This window comes from Lissotriton vulgaris, chromosome 3_1, assembly GCF_964263255.1.
Source record: "Lissotriton vulgaris chromosome 3_1, aLisVul1.2, whole genome shotgun sequence".
In the NCBI taxonomy this organism is placed as follows: Eukaryota; Metazoa; Chordata; class Amphibia; order Caudata; family Salamandridae; genus Lissotriton; species Lissotriton vulgaris.
In genome coordinates this window covers 769,762,371-769,779,909 of record NC_141689.1, presented here as the reverse complement: position 1 = coordinate 769,779,909, position 17,539 = coordinate 769,762,371, and the positions used below count along the sequence as shown (strand labels likewise).

The following is a 17,539-nucleotide window of genomic DNA, read 5'->3' as shown; positions in this document are numbered from 1 at the left end:
TTCTTTTTGGGAACTTGTGTGCTCTGCCCTGCGACATCTCCATAATCTGAGAGTACCAAGTCTGCCTCGCCCATTGGGGAGCCACCAGGATGAGAGTCATGTTGCTCGACCTGCACTTGTTCAGGACTCTGGGGATCAGTGGCGTCGGTGGAAAAGCGTAGGCAAATTTCTTTGACCAGCTTATCCATAGGGCATTCCCATGGGACATCGGTTCCTGTTCCCTCGATGCAAAGTGTTGGCATTTTGCATTCTGGCGTGTTGCAAACAGGTCTATTGTTGGTGTGCCCCACCTCCTGAACAGTTTCTCTGTCTCCTGGCTGTTCAGCTCCCATTCGTGGGACACCGATGCTTGCCTGCTGAGCCAATCCGCCTCCACATTGTCCTTCCCTGGCAGGTGTATGGCAAGCAGGTCTATCCTGAGTGGGATCGCCCATCTCCATATTTCTTGAGCCAAGCTCGACAGGGGGAATGACTGAGTCCCCCCTTGCTTGTTGATGTAAAACATCGCTGTGGTGTTGTCTGTCTGTATCATCACCCTTTTGTTGTAAAGGTGCTTTTGGAAGGCCTTGAGGGCCAGCGACACCGTTTTCAGTTCCAGGTAGTTGATGTGCTTGACTGCATCTCCTGGGTTCCACAGACCCCTCACTCTGAGCCTGTTCATGTGTGCACCCCATCCTTTCTGGGATGCGTCTGTGGTGATGGTCACAGTTGGGTCCGGTGGCGTTAAGAGGTTTCCCCATTGTTATATTCTCCTTCGTCCACCATTTCATCTCCTCCTGCACATTGTGCATAACAACCACTAGATCTTCCCAACTTCCTTCTGCTTGTGACCATTGCTGTTGCAGCCACTCCTGTAGTGGTCTCATCTTTAGCCGAACATTGGGGACCAGGTGGATGCACGACGCCATCATCCCCAAGATCTTGCTCACCGTCCTCACTGTCAGAACTTGCCCCTTCTGGTAGTGACGTTTCTCCCTCAGCAGGCTGAGTGTTCTCTTGTCGCTGGGTGTCACTCTGCATTCGACCTTGTTGATCAGGGCTCCCAGGAAGCTTTTCACTTGTTCTGGGTCCATGGAGCACTTTCTCCAGTGGATGGAGAAGCCCAGGTTCGTGAGCGTTCTTGTGACCTGCTCTGCGTGAGCTTTGCACCTTGTGTAAGAGCTTGCTTTCACGAGCCAGTCGTCCAGGTAGGGGTACACATGTATACCCTTCCTTCGTAGGTGTGCGGCCACCGCCGCGAGGCATTTGGTAAAGACCCTTGGCGCTGACTTGAGTCCGAAAGCCAGGGTTGTGAACTGGTAGTGGTCTTTGTTCACCTTGAATCTTAACATGTGTTTGTGTTTCCTGTTCATGGGGATGTGCAGGTATGCGTCTTTTAGGTCTATGGTGGACAAGTAGTCCCCGGGCCTCATTTGTGGAATGACGTCTTGCAGGGAAGTCATCTTGAACTTTTGAGTTTTTACGTAGGTGTTCAGGAACCGTAGGTCCAGGATGGGTCTTAGGCTTTCGTCCGCCTTTGGTACTAGGAAGTAGTTGGAGTACACCCCCTTGTTCCGTTCTCTGTGCGGGACTTGTTCTATGGCCTCTTTGAGGAGCAGTTCTTGAGCTTCCTCTTGGAGCAACTGCAGTTCTTTGCCCTTGTGACCCCTTCTCTTTGGCTTTCTGCTTGGTGGATATCTTTCCAACTCTATGCAGTATCCGTGCTGTATAATGTTTAGTATCCACTTGTCTGTGGTTATTTTTCTCCACTCGTGTAGAAAAGATCTCAACCTTCCCCCTACTGGTGTTGTGTGTTCTCTTGAGCCGTGTCCGTGTGAGCCTCCCCTTAGCTGTTGGTGCTCTCCCCCCTGAGGCTTTGGGTGGGTGAGCGCCTCCTTCCTCATGGAGTCACTTTTGGGGGGGTTGATCCCACCTCTCCGTCTCTGGCCCAGTCCGTTTCCTCTCCCTCGAAAGGACTGGCCCCTATTCTGGGAGTTCCAATTCTGCCTCTGTTGACCCTGGTGCCATTGGTTGTCACTCTGTTGACCATGGTGGTGCGACTGTTGCTAATGTGATTGCTGGTTTCCCCCTCAACCATCCGGTCTCCTTGTGGGGGTGCCTCTCCGCATCCCCCTGAATTGTAGGGCTCCCATCGATTTGGCTGTCTCATTGTCCTTCTTCAGCTGAGCCAGCTTGTCATCTACTGATGCCCCGAACAGCGTCTCCCCGTTGAAGGGGGTGTTCAGGATGTTATTTTGCATTTCTGCCTTGAAGCCTGATATTCTGAGCCAGGCTTGCCTTCTCTCAGTGATGCCTATGGCCATCAGCCTGCTAGATGTTTCTGCCCCATCTAGGGCTGTCTTCAGGCATGCGTTTGCTATGTCCTTTCCCCCCTCCACGAGGTGGGCTGCCCTCTGCCTGTACTCCTCAGGCATGTGTTTCAGCAACTGGCTCATCTCATCCCAGTGCTGATATTGGTGTCTATTCAGGAGTGCATTGGAGTTTGCCATCCTCCAATGCATAGCGGCATTTCTTTCAATTTTCCTTCCAGTGAGGTCCATCCTCCTGCTTTCCTTATCAGGTGGTGGCCCAGATGTGGTTGGCACATTGGCCCTTCTTCTGGCCGTTGCCGCGATTATAGAGTCAGCTGCCACGGTGACCTGGATATAAGGGGGGTCCTCGGAAGAGAACTTGTATTTCTTCTCCGTCCTAGGGGTCACTGACCTGCATGTGGCCGGTTTCTTGAAGGCTTCAGTCCCTTGGGCCGTGACGCTCTTCAGCATGGGCAGGAAGCTGCTTTTCGTCTGCGAGGGGAGCAAAGTTTCTAGCAGGAAGTCAGCCTTTGTCTGCTCCTCCTCCAACTTCACATTGTAGACTGCTGCAGCCTTCTTCACAACCTCATAGTAAGCCCCGATGTCGTCTGGCGGCGAAGGCCTCGAAGGGTATGTCTCCACAGGTTCCTCTGGGTTATCGGCCTCGAGATCCTGCCATTCTTCCTCTAGCAACGCCGAGGATTCTGAGTAGTAGCTCTCGCGGAGGTAATCTCCTTCCGAGCGGTAGAAGTCCTCCTCTTCTCCCTCATCTGTGGGGTTTGGAGTTTTCGGCGGCTCCTCGGCCTCGAAGTCCTCCTGCACTTCTACCTCTTCGGCGGTCGCAGCGGTCTTCGAGGGAATCGAGTAGGTCTTCGAGGGAATCGAGTAGTTCTTCATTGTTTCCTCGAAGACTCTCTTCCTCTGGAGCATACTCTCCATTTCGGCCTCGAGCCTTCTTCTCTTTTTCTCCATCTCTGCCGCTTGCTCGGCGTCGAGCTTTCCGGCTGGTCTCTTCGACGGTACCTTTGACGTCGAGGCCATTCTGAGCGTCTTCTCGCTCGAGGGTCCCTTCTCGAGGGCCTGCCTCGACGACCTTTGCTTTTCGCTGGTCTTTGCCATCTGGGAGTCCTTTTCGAAGTATCCGCTGGGCCTTTCGGAGGATGCGGCTTCGGACGTCGAAACTTTCGTCGCCGGCGCTCCTTTCGAGGACTTAGCCTCTGCTTTTCGGGGTTCCCCTCCAGGCTTTCTCGGCCCTGTCTGGGTTTTCGGGGTCGTAGACTCTCCTACCTTTTTTAAAGGTCTCACATCGGTCTCTACGACCGTGAAGTCATCTGGTCCCTCGGCGATGTTCTCCTCTTCGTCGGAGGAGGCACCCAGCTGGTAGAGGGTCGGCGTGGTCCCTTTCCCTTGCATCGTGTGGTGGGCCACCCTCTGTCTCTCACGAACTCTCAAAGTCTTCGGCGTGAAGATTGAACAGGCGTTGCAATCCTCGCTGGAGTGGTCGATCGGCAGGCAGAGGTTGCAGACTGGATGCTGGTCCTTCTGCGCGTACTTGTGGTGGCAATTACGGCAGAACTTGAATGGGGTGTTGTCCATGTGCTCGCTCAGGGGGCCCCCTGCTCGCGCTTTCTCCTTGGCCGTCGAGTATCACGAGGTTTTCTCCTCTTTCTTCGTTCTGGCTCTAGGAGGTCTTCTTCTCCGACTTCCCTCGGTCCTTTTTTCTCAAAAACTCAGTGTATTTCCTTCTTTTCTCCTGAAACTTCTCCGGAGCTTCATGCGACGATCCAGACCCAACGGCGGAAAAAAGAATCTGAAGATGGCGCCCAAGGGTGGGAGCTTCCGCAGGAAGCGTGCCGACGTCACGAAGGTGCACCAAATGGTGGGACGTCGACGCCCACCTGGGCTACAAAAAAAAAAAAAAAAAAAGAGAAAAAAGACTACGAATCCGGACCCAACCACCAGATCGCGGAATAATGCACAGCATAGTGAATCCAGAAAGATTCACGCTGCAAAAGGATGGGTTATGTGAGGGCCTCATTAATGGGGAGCAAGAGCTCTGCAGCATGCGATGTACTATAAAGGATATCTGTAAGTATGCTGGCATGATTTTCAGTGGTTGGAACTGAAGTTCCAACAACTCCACCGCCTCACTGAATGAAAAGCGGTGAGCTTAGATAGAGGTAAATAGAGTAAGATAATACATTACATTGATGTATCCAACCCATTTGCGTCCTTTAACCCCGCAGAAACTAGGTCCAAGGTGACGATTGCCTGTACCCACCATCCGAGTCCAGGTTGAAGTCTTAACAAGGATCAGAATCTTTAAAGAAGAAAGTCCCCTTTTTATATAAGCTGCTGTGCCACACGGCATGAGTTGTGTCGAAGACTCTCAGGTGGGGGCAACACTTCTGGCTGAGATGGCTGCAGACAAGGTTCTGGAATCTAGGACTATGGATGCTCCCCGGTGGTGTTGTGTGGCACTGGAGGAGTTGCTTGCGGCACCAGAGAGGTAGTGAGGTCTGGCACTAATGGTGAGGATCCTGATGGAAGGTTGAGTGGGGGCGGCGTTAGTCGCAGAGAAAAATCTGCAGGCATCACTGGAGTTGTATGCGGGTCACAGGCAGAATGGATGGATCAGGAGGAACAGAGCCAGATAGTGCGGCGTCAGGGGGGCTCCGAAAGCATCTCTCATTAGAACCAATGGGCCAGTCAGCGCTCCAGAGGGGACCATGCTTTTTCTGAAAAAGTCATACATGGCATTCACAAATATTGCACGATCCAATCCAGGGGTGGGAAACTCTTGTGATGGCTGACCAGGCTGATGCTTCAGGGTCGCGCTGCATGTTGCAGTGTCTTCAGGATCTGCACCAGGTACAATGGAACCGCAGGCCCCGGATTCTGCATGGTTATCTTCCACTACTGCAGGCTCAGAATTGGATCGCTTCCTGTTTGAAGACTTAGTCAATGGCAACGACTCTGGTGCCCTTGACAAAGACTTGCACCATCCTATACGTTCATCCCTCACTGTTTGGGCCCCTGGGAGTGTAGTCTATTGTTTTGTTATAGGGTGGGCACTGTTAAATATTTGCTATGTCTTCCTTTACACTTTCAGGCATATCTAGATTCTTCTCCATGCCTGTGTAATGGGAAGTCAGGCCAATCTATCTTACATTTTCTATTCTTCTGCAGTTTTTACTCCATATACACAAGGAGATATGTATTACCCTTAATTAAGTGGCTCATCATTATAAATTTTAGAGAAGCATATAGCAAGCTACGGCAACTTAATGAGTAGTATCTTTTATGTGGGCACTTTCAGAAAATTGCTGTACAGGCTCGTTTTACAATGAACACCAATTAGAACAGTTTTATAGTTTTATTCCTGTCTGATGTCAGGCTGTGGATGTCACTCTGAATTTCAAACTCAGTTTTATAAAATGCTTGTTTTAAATGTTTAAAAAATATTTACTCTGGTTTTTAAATGTACTTTTATGTATACTATCGTACCCGAATAAAGTATATGCGCAGGCCATAAACATTTAAGTATCAAACAAAAATGGGGGAAAGCGAGGCTCCAAATTTCATGAACAAACAATGTGGACGTACCCACTTGATGAGAAAAATGTTTTAGGACTCACTGTAGTGGCAAACAGTGCCGAAGAACCATTAGGTTTTTTTAAAAGACCGCTCACACACCAACCTGGTTGGTGTCATATTTTATCATTGGGTTCCCAACCGGGTGGCCGAATGAAGCCCAGTTGTGCTACAACGCCCGACCCGATTACAGCAGAGCTGGTGAGGTGTATTTGTGGCGATCACTGAAATAATATCGAGAGACAGAATATCGACCATCAAGAATATCGTTGACAAAATATCGACTGACAAAATATCGAGTTTCTATCTACAAACAGGTAAGTACAAAAATATCGATTACAAAAATATAGTTTTAAAAAATATTGACTTTACTAAAAACAATGTTAAATTAAATTAATATTAAAATTTTATTACTAAAATATAATTAAAAATACTTAAATTAACTTTTAATAATTGAATAATTAATGAATGTAAAAATAAAAAAAATTATTCATATTTCTTAACACCTTAGCTGCTTTGGAACGTCCAGCTCCAGTGCTGAACGCTCCATTGCGCAGGTGCAGTTGGAACGTCCAACGGCCGACGGCAGCACTCCCGAGGTAGTGGTGCCGTCGGCCGCTGGACGGGCGCAGCGCTTAAGGGGTTAAAACATATATATATAGTAACAAAATATAATTAAATAATAGCCAATATTATTAACGTACAATAACAAAAGTGTAACAATTACTATTCCCACTCCAAAGAGTGCAAGCATAGGGTAAGCGTTGGATAGCGTAGGGGTTAAAATTACTATTCCCACTCCAGTGGGTGCAACAGTAGGGAAAGCGTTGGATAGCGTAGGGGTTAAAATTACTATTCCCACTCCAGTGGGTGCAACAGTAGGGAAAGCGTTGGATAGCGTAGGGGTTAAAATTACTATTCCTACTCCAGTGGTTGCAACAGTAGGGAAAGCGTTGGATAGCGTAAGGGTAAAAATTACTATTCCCACTCCAAAGAGGGCAACAGTAGAGAAAGCATTGGATAGCGTAGGGGTAAAAACTACTATTCCCACTCCAGTGGGTGCAACAGTAGGTAAAGCGTTGGATAGCGTAGGGGTTAAAATTACTATTCCCACTCCAGTGGGTGCAACAGTATGGAAAGCGTTGGATAGCGTAGGGGTTAAAATTACTATTCCCACTCCAGTGGGTGCAACAGTAGAGAAAGCGTTGGATAGCGTAGGGGTTAAAATTACTATTCCCACTCCAGTGGGTGCAACAGTAGGGAAAGCATTGGATAGCGTAGGGGTTAAAATTACTATTCCCACTCCAGAGAATACAACATTAAAGAAAGTAAATATTTCATATATTATTCAAAAATCTAAATGAATCTCTAGTAATAATTAATAAAAAATGTTATCTAGTATAATAATTAATATTTTAAAATTACTAATTAATAATAATTATTTCAATTAATCACCTATTAATACAAATTAATTAAACATTAACAATTAATTTAATAATTAAAAATTATTTTACAATTATTTCCAAATAAATAAATTGTAATTAATTTAATTATTTAATTATTAATAAATTACTTCCCACCCTATTCCCCTATAAACCCACAACACGCTACAGAAATTACATTAGTAAAATTTACATAATTACCAATTAATCAATTCATCAAAATTAATTAATAATTATCAATAATTTCATTAACTAATATAAAATTAACAATTATTTACTAATTTCTATCAATAAATAAATGTACATATTTAATTAATTATAATTAAATTATTTCCCACCCTATTCCCCTATAAACCCACAACCCGCTACAGAATTAAATTAGTAAAATTTACATAATTACCAATTAATCAATTAATAATTATTTTCCATTTACAATTAAATTAATTAACACATATAAATAAATTAACAATTAATTACAAATTACTATCAATAAATACATTTACATATTTAATTAATTATAATTAAATTACTTCCCACCCTATTCCCCTATAAACTCAACCAGCTACAGAATTAAATTACGCAATAATAATAAAAACAAAGTTCAATAAATAAAATTATTTATAACAAAAATACACTATAAAAAATTATACATTATTAAAAAAATCGATATTTTTAACTATCTATATTCTATACTTCGATATTTTAACTATCTATATTTTTAACAGTCGATATTACTTCACTTACCTTAAAAACGATCTTTTTGTTATCTATATTCTGTCTTGTCAATATTTTGTCCAGTCTATATTAAAAACTCGATATTATGTCCAATCGATATTTTGGACTCGATATTATGTCTGTGCACCGTATTTGTGTGGTGTGATAATGTGCAGGTTTACAAATATCTCTGGGAATCCTTGCCAAATGTGTTTATTTGTGGCGGCCCAGGATATGTTAAAATCCAAGAGCGCAACTAGTTGTGGTGTTTTGACTCGTAGTTGTCTGTGATAGGTCTACATGTTTCAGACCCAAAAAAAGAAATTGGAAAGGGGTTTCGTCAGGACCATGTGAAAAGTGTGAGTGAGTGGCAAATTATGGCCAGGTGAGTATTAAAATACCAACACGCGCTAAGGTGTTTTGGAAAAAAGAGAGGGGAGTCTATACTTACGACCCCACTTGTGGAAACCTGTAAGGAAAGAGACAAGACAAAAGACATAAAAGACAAAAGAAGAAACATAAAATGCAATCTTTTGCCTGATCATGCGCCTGTCTATGTCTATGTGGTAGACACAGCAGTGAATCCTAATAGTCTGATAGCCGGGTGGAAAAGTGCTTATATTATGTAATGGCACCTGGCACATTAATCGGCTATATCATGTGACAAAATAATATGCTGGTCTGCAGTGAGTCCTAAAACATTTTTCTCATCTAGTGGGTACATCCACATTGTTTGTTCATAAACATTTAAGTCCTGCTCTCCTTAGGGTGCATACTGCAACAAGAGCAACAGGTCTTCACATACTGACCCTAAGAACCACAAACACATTTCATGAGGTTCTGTAATGGACATCTATCCTTCGCAAACACTCCACAGGTTGAAACCTGAACATTTCGAGTTAGAATTTTTTTAAAGAAAAACAGAACTGCACTTGAAAAAAGATAGTATTTTAGCTGACAATCTCCAGAGCATATTCGAGCTACGAAAACTTCCCAGATTCAGTCTGATCCCTGGAATATTCAAAAGGAGCGGAATCTGCAGGTAAAATACCCAACAGTACCGACTATTACTGCATACACACAGACAAGACAGACTAATATTTTGGTACCGATTTTCACATTCAGGTTTCCAACTTTGAGGTCAGAGACCTGAATCTGATATTTAAAAATGTAACGAAGAGATGCATTTACCTCGGAGCTTTCCAAGAACTGTCTCAAATCAGGGTCTTGCAACAGCGTCGGATGTTTCACAGTGCGCTGCAGATACCTAGAGTGTAACAAACGTAATGTTATGAATAATGAATGAGTGAGAATGGTGATGACCTGCAGTAAACGTCATTATGAGAACATCATGTGCATCTCTTATGAGGTTTAAGAGATTACAGCAACATACCCTGAAAGTCCTGCACCAGCCTTGCTGACAAGACAACGACTCTGATTTGATTCCCAAGTGCACACAATAAACATTAGGCCATAGCAACGTTTTTCATAATAAAATTATGAAACTACTCTGTTAAAGAAATCCGAAGAAATGATTGCCACAGTGCTAGTTTAGAGAAGAGTATGTGCTGGCTAGAGCAACAAGCTATTTTTCTACAGTTGGAAAAATTTCAACATTCTTCTGCACTGTACAACACAGTTACACTATACAAAACAAAATGTAAGATGAAAGCAGTTAGTATAAAACAGATAGGATTCTGGATATTGAATGGTTCAAAGAAGAACCACAAAACGCCAACTGTAAAGAACGTTTTGCATGTTGCAGACAACTAAACTGGAAGATATAGGGGCGCTTTGCTTAAGACCGCAAACTCCTGAGTTGACAGTATATTACTTTGAGCTTTATTTATGCTTCAAGATTGCATTAACACAAGAGTAATTCATACAAATCATGCAAATCCAAACAAACACTGTACTGTCGGAGATACTCATGAGAATCTGGAGGAGAACAAAAAGCTTTTTCCTTTGCTGAAGTAACACACCAGATGGGCTTTAAGGTGGACTATTAGGATGGCTATACATTTGTATGCTTTTCTTTTTTCTTTTAATTCAACTATGTGTTACACACTATGAAACGCTATTTACTTTATTCTAGAATCATCATAACTTCAGCCACCAGGCAGACAGAACGGTGAACTTCAAATTTTAAATATTTTTCCTTCAGTTTATATTCAGTCTGAAAAAAAATCATTATTCAAAAACCTTCAAATCACAAATTCACATAGTGGTAGCAGAATTTATACTGACTTACATGATTTGCGACTTATATAAAATACACATCAGGGCAATAAAGGGCCATATATTTATGTATTATTTAACAATGTTAAAGCGCTGGGCAAAAATATGCTTATCTCTTGCTCCTAACCTTGATTTAGTTGTCAAATCTCCCAATGAGAAAGGTGGAATTTTCAAGCCTGCAGCAATCCCATTACAACAGACAGTAAATGTTGCCGTAGGCCGAAAGAAAAATATCCTCGTTATCATCAGATAAATTAAGCAAAGTTCAAATCAATAAATAGGGACAATTGTAAGAGAGGCTGCCTGCTCCTACATTCACATGTGTGACTCACAGTCTAAACCAGCTCTTGCAAAAAGCTTGACTGCTCTGATCTGCTTAAAACTGAATTAAACCCAGAACTAGCACAAAGCTGAGCCAAACAAATGTGTAGCCCTAGGCACCAGTTTATATTTAGATCAAATGCCATGTATTTGCAAACTGTCGGCTACTAAGCAGTTGCTAAAACTTGACAGCAACACAGATAACAAGCTGCTTTTAATTCTGCTATATGTCTCTGAAGGCTTGTTTACCATTCTCACCAGATGCAATGCTTGGCACCTCATGCAAGCCCACCCGGATGTGAGATAAATGGGCAGAGGCACCCTTCTTAGAGTTGGTTACATTCCTCTTTCAAGGAAGCAAGATCTCTAAGATTACAGTGATTACCTGGGCGAAACAGGAGTATGCAAAAATAGTTTTTTTTATCACATATAGCTTATTTTGAAAAGGTAAGGAACTGAAGTAAAAAAAAAAAAATGACTTCAGGATATTACTCAAACATCCTCTACTCAAAACCGTAAAGAGGCTTGGTTAAGAGTAGTACATTTTAAGAACAACCAGGGAAAATTCCAGATAATCAATAATTTGAGCCAGAGAAAATATTCCTCTCTCTCGCTGATGGGTTGAGCTGATAATGTGCACTTTCTGATGAAAAGTTTCAGATTGGTCCTGGCTGGCACCAGCTTTGTCATAAGAGAATCCACCCTCTAAATCAAACATACTAACGCAGAATTTCTAGTTCCGCACAGAAAGAACCTCATTCCCTGCTGACTTTTCGTTCTTGGAATGTGGGTTGATTGGGAAGATTACATGCTCACAGAGAAACTATGGATATTGTCAACTGATACAATATGCATTTAAGGCAGTGTGCTATGATATTTTTTGCCATGTTACGGTTTTGTCGCAACAAGCAGCTAAAGTGACAAAGAAGGGAGCAGCAGGTGGTATTGGTGGGGAGTGCGGGAAAGTTCCCTCTCATAACTTATGTTTGCATAAAAAAAGACCTTTTGGTATGAGACTTGAATAGTACTAACATTTTAGTCTTTAGATTTACAATTTAGGGAAGGACATATTCTAATTTGTTGCTTCTTGTAAATGTCTATATCAACCGAGGTCACACAAACAAAGCATCTTCAGTATCCAAACTAATAGGTATAATGAAAGGAATATAGGAAGCAAATCCTTGAGGCAGGTTTTCTGCTGGCAGAGGACTTCAGCTTAACTCTCCCCAGAGATTCCGACTATGGGATTATTTGTAAATCTTTTGGGTGCAACGGAAAGCACGCATCCACCTATTCAAAAGCTATATAAAACAGGTGCACAAAACTATAAGGTTTTACATGCTATGGGTTTTAATGCATGAAATAACTATTTTCCAACTAACGTCGTTATGAAAATTACAAATTTCTCAGGCACCTGGGGCAGTTTTCGATTACAACTTCATCTCTGTTCAGATGTTTCAATTCATTAGTGGTTTTTCAATTATTCTGAGATCAGAAAGTGATTACAGAGCATGAACTTTCAAAGTGTGTGTACAAGGGGCCATTATTACAAAGACTCATTTATTAGGAACTTTTCAAGGGTATACTCAGCTATGAACAGTAAAGTGGGATTTTCAAATGTCATTTAAACTTGATGAGCATATCCTGCAATGACAAAACAATCTGAAATAGAAGTCTGAGAGATGAATTAAGGACATTTATTGCTAAGAAGCTTGCAGTAATATTGTAGTACAGCTGGATGATCATGTTGAAGCACGACACTGTTTACCTGCATAAAAGAGGCACTTGAAGAGGGGAGTCAATTGGTTTGGTGAAAGCTCAATGGAATCTTCATCTTGAGTATGTCTGAGAAACTATAGAGCTGAGCAAAGAATATAGTAAAATAGCCTGGGAGGCCAAGGCACAGGATCAAAATTGATTGACATGTAGGTCATATTAAGCTCTAAAGACCAGAAGAAGTGAGATTAATTTACTAACAGTTTTGGCATTTAACCTGGCTAACAGAGTCCCATTAGATTTATGGGAACGATATTTAATTTCTTTATAAGTTGACATGCATGGAATGTCCCATTGATTATCGTTCCTAACAATACTGTTCAATGGGCCACTAGAAAATAGCGTAGAGAATTTTAGGTCAGATGGAGCCACAGAGCTTAACCTCTACCCTCTATAAACATGCCACTATTTTTCAGTCTTCATGGCTGCGCCTATTGTACAACAGCTGCTTTAGGACAGCAGCAATTTCCGAGCCATGACAGAGTTCAATTCCACAGCAGCTTTTTAAGAAAGGTTGCACTGAAGACCCCAAAAACAATAGAATGATCACCCTTATAGAATCAGAAACCAAACACTATGCAAATGTGCTATCAGATACTCTGCAAGTTTGAGCCAATAACAGGCAGTTTCTTCCCTGGTATCAGTTTTCTGTGAGCAGGAAGGAAGAATAGACAATGCTTTTAGCTTTCTATGCTGACAAATTCGCACCAAACCATTTTGTAAGCTGATCTACTCAAGATTGTAAGAAAGTTTTTAAAAATAATATCACATGTGGTTTGGTGTGGAGAAAGTTCCCTAAGTGGGGGTCCTTTGTGCTATTCAGAGTTTATACCAGAACTTTTACACCAATAGAGACCTCAAGGATAGGTGAGTACTTACATCCCCTGTGTTTATCCTCTATGTGGCAGATGAAAAAGGTACTTACCTTCTGGAATGATCTTTCTACCTGCAGATTCCTTACCTTTTGAATATCCCAGGCTTAATAGCTCTCTATGCCAGCAGTGGGAACTCGCTCCATTTCAGCACCATCCCCTAAGACTTAACTAAAAGCCATAATGCACCCCTATCACCGCACTGACATCAGTTTCACATCCATTTTCTTTTTTACAAGCCTCTGAGGCAGACAGATCATGATAGCAGCAGGTGCAGTTCAAAACACACACATACCAACACATACACACACAAACACATACACACACAAAATCGGAACCTTATTAAGAAGAATTATCTACTAACCAGCCATGAAACAGGGCGGCAGGTGGGTGGATGAGGAATCTGCAGGTAGACCGAGAATCCACCAGAACAATCATCACTGAAAGTAAGCAACTTTTTCTTCTGATGATACTTCTACCTACAGATTTTTCAACTTTTCATTAGATTTCCCAAACTGTATCAAACCTGAAGGTGTATGGATTGCTGACTACACAACAAAATCTTGAAGAACCGAGCAGGCGAAATGTCGTTCCTACCTCACTTCACAGTCTAAATAATAATGCTAGACAAAAGTGGGAAGGGAAGTCCAGGTTGCCATTTTCAGACGGCTACGTAGCTCTCGCCAGAGCAAATGGGGAAGACTTGTATGTCTTCTGGCAGTTCTTTATGGGCCAAATTGATGCCCAAAATTATCTACCTTGATAAAGTCCTCTTGTGCGGGGCCTTGCTTTTAATTTTTCCGACATAACTGACAAAGAGTTGGTCATCCAGTCTGAATTCATTTGTTCTATCCTCGCAGAAGCGGACTGCTCTTTTGGGGTCCAGGCTGTGGAGTCTCACCTCTTCCTTTGTGAGATGTGGAGTAGGAAAGAAGGCTGGCAGGGTGATGGATTGTACCAGGTGGAATGGGGTAACCACTTTTGGCAGGAAGGCAGCCCTGGTTCGGAGAAAAAGCTTCTTAGGAAAGAAAGAAGTGAAAGGAGGTTGTACATGCAACGCCTGCAACTCACTAACATGCCTTGCTGTCTCGACTGCAAAAATAGTTTTAAGCATAAGTAGCAGCAAATGTCAACTGTGTAAGGGCAGAAATGGGGGAACACATTAACTTTAAAACAACATTTAGGTTCCACTGAAACACTACAATAGAGTGACAGAGGGAACTGGTTTGTGAGACCTTTCAAACACTTCACAACAATGAAGCTGTGAAGCGGCTAGTCAGGAACACAAAGCAAGTGCAATAAAGCTGCTAAGTAGCCCATAACCATATCCACTGAACAACATTGCTGTGCTGATGATAGGGTTGAAACGCACACCGCCAGACAAAAAGGCTTGGAGACGGTCTACTAAGCAGTCTGTACACCATTTTACAACCTGCTCAGTCTACCTGAACACACTTTTTTGCTGGAATGTCTTCGGGCACATATGAGCACATGCACCACTTCAGGAGGTAAAGAAAATGAATTCAAGTTACCTCACCCAATCTCCAGGCGTGAAGATGAAGGCTCTGGAGGTTTGGGAGCATTCTCTGCCCCTGCAATTGCAAGAGGAGGACTTCCCTGTGAGGCTGAAGGAGCAAAGGACACAGAGAGGGTTGCATCAAGTCTGCATACCACACTCTTTGTGGCTAGTATGAGGATATGAAGATAACTTGGGGCTAGTCGAGGCAAATCTTCCCCAAGATCTGAAAGATTAAAGATTTGGGAGTAAACGTGTAGTGAAGTGGAAACTTCTAACGAAACGAGACCTCCAAGACTCCGTGCAGCAGATGCTGCAGGGAACACCACTTTGTGCAGCGAGTATTGGATGATTTCCTGGTAGGGTAAAGATGTACTGGACTACCTCCAGGTATAGGCACCACTTGTGATTGGTAAGGTAACACTGACTGAGACTAAACGTTTGTACACTGTGTGCACAGGCTAGATGGTTGGCTATCAGCCAGATCTGGACGTCCCGAGGCCAGGACCAGAGCCATAGAGCTTCTCGGTAGGAAAAATGCAACTCTACTCTGTTTATTGATGTATCTCATCACTGTAGTATTGCCCATCGAGATCAACCGGCTGCAGAGTGAATGGAGAAAGTTCTTTGAGAGCCAGTAGGATCGACAGTAATTCCAGCAGATTTATGTGGAACATTTACTTTTCTGGAAAAAGTTATCCTCTGATCTCCATCTCCTCCATATGAGCCACCCCATCCTATGGTGGAAGCATCTGTGATAACTGGTGTCACCATTTGTGGAGGTTGGATTCGCCTCCCTGGAGACAGTATTCCTGCCACACTCCACCACTGCAAGTCCACTACAATGTCCCTGGAAATCATGACTAAGGCTTCAAGATCTTCGTGGTGCTGAACATATTGTCTGCAGAGCCACCACTGTGGGGGCCTCAACTGCCCGTGTGAGTGACCAACAGAATGCAGAAAGCAAGTAGCCCTAGCAAGTGCAAGATTGTCAAGACTGGTATGTCCCCCACTCTAAAACATCAGAATTATAGCCTGAACGTCCGGAAACCTCTGTGTAGGGGGGAAAGGCTCAATTAGATGTGGTGTCCAGTATTGCCCCTATGAACAGGATGCATTGAGTGCACAACATGGGTTTTGGCAGGTTTATGTTAAAGCCCAGATCAAACAGCAACATGTGCGTGGTCTGTAGGTGGCGCAGTACCATATCTGCTGAGCTGACGTTGTGACAGAATTCCTTCCCTTCTGAGATGGGCCTCTACTGCTGCCATCACCTTCGTGAAGACTTGTGCTGAAGTCAGACCAAAAAAATAGGATGGCAGGCTGGTGGTGTTCAGACCCCACTGTGAAGTGCAGATGTTTCCTGTGTGACCACTGGATAGGAATTTGAATATATGCAACCTGCAGGTCAACAAAGATCAGCCAATCATCCACTTCCAGGGCAAGTAGAATCTGAGCTGGTGACAGCTTTTTGAACTTTTCCTTTTTGAGAAACAAGTTCAGAATCCTGAGGTCTAGGTTAGGACAAAGACATCAGTCCTTTCTGGGGACAAAAAAAGTACTGCGAAATCACCCCTGACCCTGTTCCTTTTCTGGTACCAAATCTTACCCTCCTTACCACAATTTGCAAAACCCACTGGTCTGGAGTAATGACTTGTGGATAGGAGACCCATCCTCCAACAGGCTCCATGTGGTCTGACAAGAGGGAACTAGGGCTGTTTCGCTTAAGTGCCTCGAAAGGAGGAGGAAGAGAAGGAGGAAAGGCACAGTAGGACTCTAGTTCTTCCTTTGCCCCAGCCATTACATTTTTTGTTCAGCAGGTTTGTTTGTTGTTATTGCTGTTGAAAGGATTGCTGCTGACAATTAGGAAGGAAAAACATTGAGAATCCACAAAATCTCTTAAATCGTGGAATTTCCTTTCCTTTTACCTTTCTAAAGAGGAATCGCCAATGCCACGAACAGATGAGAACCATCAAAAGGTAGGTCTATGAGTGGTGTCTGGAAATAATGAGAGAAACTGAATTCATCAGCCATGCTGTCAATGCACAGAAATAGACATCTCCAGAAGCAGAGTCTGCAGTGTCCAGGCCCAACGGGATCACTTGCTTTGAAGCATCTTGTCCATCTCCTATTAGCTCTGAAAAGTGGGCTTACAAAAGAACCAGAAGATTAGGCAGAACTACTTGTGCCATGTCCGAGAGAGCATGCACGTAAAATCAGAGGTGGTGTTTAGCGATTGAAGGCCATGCTGTCTGCTGAAAGGTATTCTTCACATAATGTTCTATCTTTTTTAAATTGCCTTTCTGATGGAAGAGTAGGGAAATGTCCTGGGTACAATTTCGAGGAATAAGATGCTTGCACAACCAGCATAGATGGGAAGAAAAGAAAGATGGGTCCCAAGGGGCCAGCCTACAGAATCTTGCAATCGTTCTGTGGAATGCCATGGAACATATGGGCTTTTCCTAAATCGCAAGGATTGGTTCTGTGAGAGCTACAGGGGTAAAAGGGATAAAGGTGTTCAAAGGGGAGAAGGGGCTCCGCATTATGTTAATGTACTATGCAGGACCACTGTGAAGATGTTGGCTTTGGTTTCAGTGGTTAGAAGTTGGAGTTCCAACATCTCCGCCACTTTCTTCATCACCAAATGGTAAGTGGTGACCTCAAGCGGAAGTGATCAAGTAGGGAAATACAATTCCCTTTCTGGCGATGTACCCAATCCACATGTGTCCTTTGGCCATGCAAAATTTGGGCCCAAAGCAACTAATTGCCCATCCC

At 43.3% G+C, this 17,539-nt stretch overlaps 1 protein-coding gene across 2 annotated transcripts in view; it reads right to left on the bottom strand.

Annotated features, from left to right (window-relative positions):
- SNX2 (sorting nexin 2) overlaps nucleotides 1-17,539 on the bottom strand; it is a 392,895-nt gene that overhangs the window by 124,961 nt on the left and 250,395 nt on the right. For both annotated transcript variants that reach the window (XR_015309306.1, XM_086961080.1), the window contains exon 8: nucleotides 9,233-9,308. Coding sequence is in view for 1 of the 2 variants with exons in the window: in XM_086961080.1 (XP_086817206.1) it covers nucleotides 9,233-9,308 (76 nt within the window). In the remaining variant the exon portion in view is untranslated. The remainder of the gene's footprint in view (nucleotides 1-9,232; nucleotides 9,309-17,539) is intronic.